General features: G+C 33.4%; 1 protein-coding gene across 1 annotated transcript; it reads right to left on the reverse strand.

The window, feature by feature from the left end:
- Positions 1-1,728: 1,728 nt before the first annotated feature.
- LOC127082738 (uncharacterized) lies at positions 1,729-3,084 on the reverse strand. Its single transcript, XM_051022968.1, has one exon. It carries the CDS (start codon positions 2,864-2,866, stop codon positions 1,985-1,987), a length of 882 nt encoding a protein of 293 aa, XP_050878925.1. The 5' UTR covers positions 2,867-3,084; the 3' UTR covers positions 1,729-1,984.
- Between the last annotated feature and the right edge of the window lie 2,070 nt (positions 3,085-5,154).

Raw genomic sequence — 5,154 nt, forward strand, 5'->3', positions numbered from 1 at the left:
AAATAAAACATTTGTTTCTTCTAAAGAAGTCAACACCATAACTCTTCTGAAGGACATATGAAGATAGTTAGAACTCCAACCTTATTTTAAGATGATACATACTCATATATTGAACATCTTGCTTAACTAGTTATACCAAGCACTTTAGCTACATCATGGAACCTCTTGCTTAACTAGTCTTTGATGTGTTGTCTTTTCATACGTAAAATTTTCACTCTAGAATTCAATCTACAGTTAAACCATTAATTGTGTCTAACTGAATCCAGATTTCAAACTCTAGAATGACAACTGAGACATGATAGCTATAATATGGTCCTTATTTATCTAAAACATATATAAATATGCATCTTATGTAGATGTAACTATCAAACCACAACACAAACTGTCTCAATATTGATATTTTGCATTTGTTTACTTCAACGACGTCATTCCTCCTCTTGAATTTAGGGTCATAGAGGACACCTCTGTTAAAGTTCTGAAAGATAAACTGGATAATCTCTTGTGCTATCCACCAAATCGAAGGGTGGTTAAGATCGAGTGTTGTTCATCCTCGATTGATAACAAAGAAAACTTGAAGGTCACCAACTTTGAGTTGAATATTGACAAAGATTTAAGAGTTATGTGGAGTATGTTTCACCATTACGAAAGAAAGGGTGCGATCGAAGTGAATGCGAAAGTGACGAGATAGATTGACAATATTCTAAAGATGTTGAAATGTCCCTAACCATCTCTAAATTATGAAATGTGATATTAGATTTTTTGTTAACAAAGATATATGTAACGTTATGTATTTTGTGTATGTGATAACAAATATTTATGTTAATTTGTGTTTTTTCATCTCTTGTTTGAAATTTCTTATGTGTTTCTGATTATGTTAACATGGTATATTTCGGATTTTACAATCCAGAAAATCTCATATCTGATTCTGTGTTCTTATCTGAAATTTATTTCATTTTTCTGGATTTTTTATAATAGGATATATTCCGGATTTTATAATCTAGAAACCCTCTTACATGAGATTGTGGTGTGTTTAACTAGTAATATCAAAAAAAGAATTCGGATTATAAAATTCAGATTTTTTTTAACATTGTCTATGACATATTTTATGAGAATGTTGTGTATTTTAGGTGTGTCGTGGTTTTAAAATTCAAAATCTAGAGATATTTTTAAAATTTTATTAGAATCTGTGAGTAACATAGAAGCGAATAACAACTCAATATAAGATTAGTTGATAAATTGATTTATTTGACCAACACTCCTTAGTTTGAAAGGAACTATTAGATATTATAATTAGGATTTGAGTCATTTTGTGTCTAATATTTAGTTAATAGTTAGTTGGACATAATCTACTTAATAGTTAGTTGGGTCATTTTATAATAATAGGTGTTTCAATCATTCTTATTCTTTGTTTAATTGCAAATTATGTTTTACATCAATAAAGTTTCTACATCAAGAAAATGAACATTAAAAAAACTATAAAATGTATGGAAGTGTTATTTATATTGTATTCATCTCAAGAGTTAGCTCAAGTGTGTTACATTAATGTGCACATATTTCTATCTCAATTAATCACTATTTCTTTTTTATCATAGAAATGATGAATAACGCTTTCAGAATAAGGTGTTTTCAACGTTTTTTTCGCGGTGGTTTTCATGATAAAAGACAGTTTTTTTAACCTTTCTCATAGTTATAAGCCTTTAATCCATACTCAACAATATTGCCACCATATTAATCAAGAAGCTATTTCATTATGCCATAAATAATACAAATTCAAACCAGAACACACAAGTGTGTCATTAATCTTATATAACTAAAAAGTAGAATCATAAATTCCATCAACCTTACATACTTCAAGTGTAGTAAAGAATAAACAAGCCCCAAAAAGAAAGTTAAAAGAAAAAAAAAACAAAGGAAAACCTAGAAAACCGGTTTCTAACTATGTATAAACACCAAATCAAACAAAATATATAGCACACACTGTTTTCTACAAAAAGATGAAACAGTCCAATGAGATAAGAGGATTATCAACATCTTCCATGATTGTTGAGTCCATATTGTGATTATGGCAAGAAACCACAGCCTCTCTCTGCCTCAAATTCAAACCAGAAGAATGAATCCGCCGCAAACTGTTGTTTGGATTTGGACTAGAGATCGATGCTTTAACGCTTTCTTTCTTTATAGAAGAAGATGAATTAACCGAACGGGAATAATGAGAAACACTAACATTGGGACTATTATTACTCATTCGCCTCGAAACACTTTTGTCCAAGATTGTGGTAGATAAAGCACCTCCATTGAACCTACGGCTTGGAGAAGGTGAACCCGTCATTCTATTAGGCCTCATTGGTAATTCAACTTCCTTTCTGAAACTCTTCTGTCTTGTTAGGTTCGTCGGTGAATTTGATCGAACTCTTTTCTGTGGCATGTTTTGTTTAGGTGGCGAAGGGTTTATGATCTTCTTAGGTTTGACAGGGACGAAGGAAAGCGGAGAAGATTCGGCGAGGGAATTGATTCGAGTGATGATGTGCGGGTTTTCCTTGTAGCATGACCAGAGAAACTCGTTGGAGAAGGATCGATCTTTGGAGCTTAAAGATGATAACGAATTAGAGCTTGAAGATGAGATAGTGTTGGAAGAAGTAGTGCATGTGAATGAAGAAATTGAAGAGGTTGGTGACGGAGGTGATAGAGGTGAAGGTGAGATTTTGGTTGAAGGACAAACAAGCGTTGTTGTTGTTGTTGTTGTTGGAGAATGAGATGGTAGGGGTTTATGATGTTGATGAGAGATAACAAGTTTGTCTTGAAGGTGTTTGTTGAATTGATCAAGAGAGGTTTTGTTGGGTTTGCATTTGCTAATGCAGCAACCCATGATTTGGTTGAGAAATCAAGAAATGAGATGCAAGGGAGTGAGGAAAAAGAAAAGGGTGGTGAAGTGATTGTGGTGGTTAAGTAATTTGATATAGCATTGGGAGTTGGGTTTGAAAAACAGGCATATTTAGCTTTTGGTACTTTTTTGCTTTTCAGGGTTTGTGGTTGTTTGAATTTGGTTACCGGGGATGGGTTCCGTTGTGCAACGGTTATGTAAGAAGGTGATGGCTGGGTGGGTGCATGCTATTCTCATTTTCATAATTCATATGACTTTTGCTTTTGAGTTTTGAGTGCGTAGAGACGTCAAAGTGGGGTCTCTAACTCTGAGTTGTATGCGATGGATCAATAAGATTTCAATTTAATCCTTATGGTTGTTTCTTCAATTTAATACTTATGGTATTTTATCAATTTAATCTATAAACTATATAAATCAGTTATTTTATCAATTTAAAAACTTCAATTTTTTTAATTTTTTATTTAATTATTTAGTTCAATCAGATATTTAACTTAAAAACTAAATAGTTGAATGAAAGAATATTTAAATTTTTTAAATTAATCTTTACAGTTTAGAAAAACTAAATTAATAAGAAAGTAATAGTTTTGAAATGTTTTTTTATGTTGTACTAGCTTAAAATTAAACTGTCTATGTATTTAAATATTATTAGATGGATTTTGGAGGGGTTTTTTTTATGTAAAAACACTAAGCACTTCTACAATTTTCGAAGTTCTTAAAAACTTGTCATATGAATTCTCCTTGAATCATCTATAAACCGGCTCTACAAACCAACCACAAAACAAATATTCGGCATGTTTCTCCTTGAATCATCTATAAACCGGCTCTACAAACCAACCACAAAATAAATATTCAGCATGTTATTGCATAGATATCTAAGAGAACTAACAAAAATTATGGAATCTACTCTTTTTTCTTCTTCTTGTCTCCTTTCTCTAGCTTGAGATTTACTTCAATAGGTGTTATTATAGAGGTACATTCTTCCATCTTAAACTTTTATATTATTTCACCAACATACTTTCTCGGATGTAGCATCAATCCTCTTAAGGTGTGTAGAATTTTCATTCTTAGAAAATAGGATAACATGCTAAGACCATTCATCTCACACTACGCCAAAAATGACTTTTAACAGCGCATCTTAGACAGCGCTTTTAAAAGAAAGCGCTGTCTAAGGTTAAAATTAAAAACAAACACGGAAAATGTTCCAAGAAAATAATAAAAGCGCTGTCTAAGGGGGGGTCTTAGACAGCGCTTTCTAAAAGCGCTGTCTAAGACCCCCCCCTTAGACAGCGCTTTTAGAAAGCGCTTATAAATATAGACTTTAGACAGCGCTTTTGGTAAAGCGCTGTCTAAAGTCTTTAAATTAAAAAAAAAAATTAAAACCAAAAGCGCTGTCTAAGGGGGGGTTTAGAAAGCGCTTTTGGAAAGCGCTGTCTTAGGCATACCTTAGAAAGCGCTTTCCACAAAAGCGCTGTCTAAGGTCTTATTAAAATAAAATTTCAGGATTCTATTTTCGTTCTCAGTCTTTTTGTTTTCCCTCTTCTTCACTCACCTCTCAGACACCCAAACACGACATCCCCATTTTCCTTCAACTTTCGAAAACCCTATTTTCCGCCTTCGAGGGTCCCTCCGCCGTCACCCAAACAAGCGACCGCCGCACTCGCCTCTCACCTCCGAACCTCCACCGTTTCCGCCACCGCACTCCTCATCTCAACAATCTCAACCGTGCCGATATTCCCAAATTTTTTGTGTGTACTGTATTCTTGATTTTTTGTGTGTACTGTATTCTTGATTGAGTAAGATACTGGACACAATTACACTGTTCCTGTTTTACCTGCAATGTTCCATTGCTTACTGTATCATTTAATATCATTATATATTGTTCAGGCCAACGCCAAGGCAAAGTTTGACGAAACTGTTGAAGCACATATAAAACCGGGCATCGATTCCAAGCGAACAGAACTGGTATGTTTCAAGATACTTCTTTTTCTTTTTTATTGTTTTTCTTGTGTTTGTGTGTTTTTTCTGAGCTAGGGTGATTCTATGAGTACCATGTAAATTTTAAAGCGCATATTCAATGAACAGAACTGGTGTGTTTGACTTGTGGACTTAAGTTCTTTAGGTTTGGCATATTCAATGAACTACATCCTATCTTCATTGATACTCTCAAAACTTGAGAGTCATATGCCCTTTGAAGACTAATTGTGTTAGGAGAGTTAGATTAGTAGTCAAAACAGTTAGGAAAATGTGTTATGAAAAATGTTAGTTAATAAGCT

The sequence above is a fragment of the Lathyrus oleraceus genome, chromosome 5 (assembly GCF_024323335.1).
Source record: "Lathyrus oleraceus cultivar Zhongwan6 chromosome 5, CAAS_Psat_ZW6_1.0, whole genome shotgun sequence".
In the NCBI taxonomy this organism is placed as follows: Eukaryota; Viridiplantae; Streptophyta; class Magnoliopsida; order Fabales; family Fabaceae; genus Lathyrus; species Lathyrus oleraceus.

Bases quoted from the DNA above. Each gene is read 5' to 3' on its own strand.
- LOC127082738 (XM_051022968.1), bottom strand. From the start codon at position 2,866: ATGGGTTGCTGCATTAGCAAATGCAAACCCAACAAAACCTCTCTTGAT.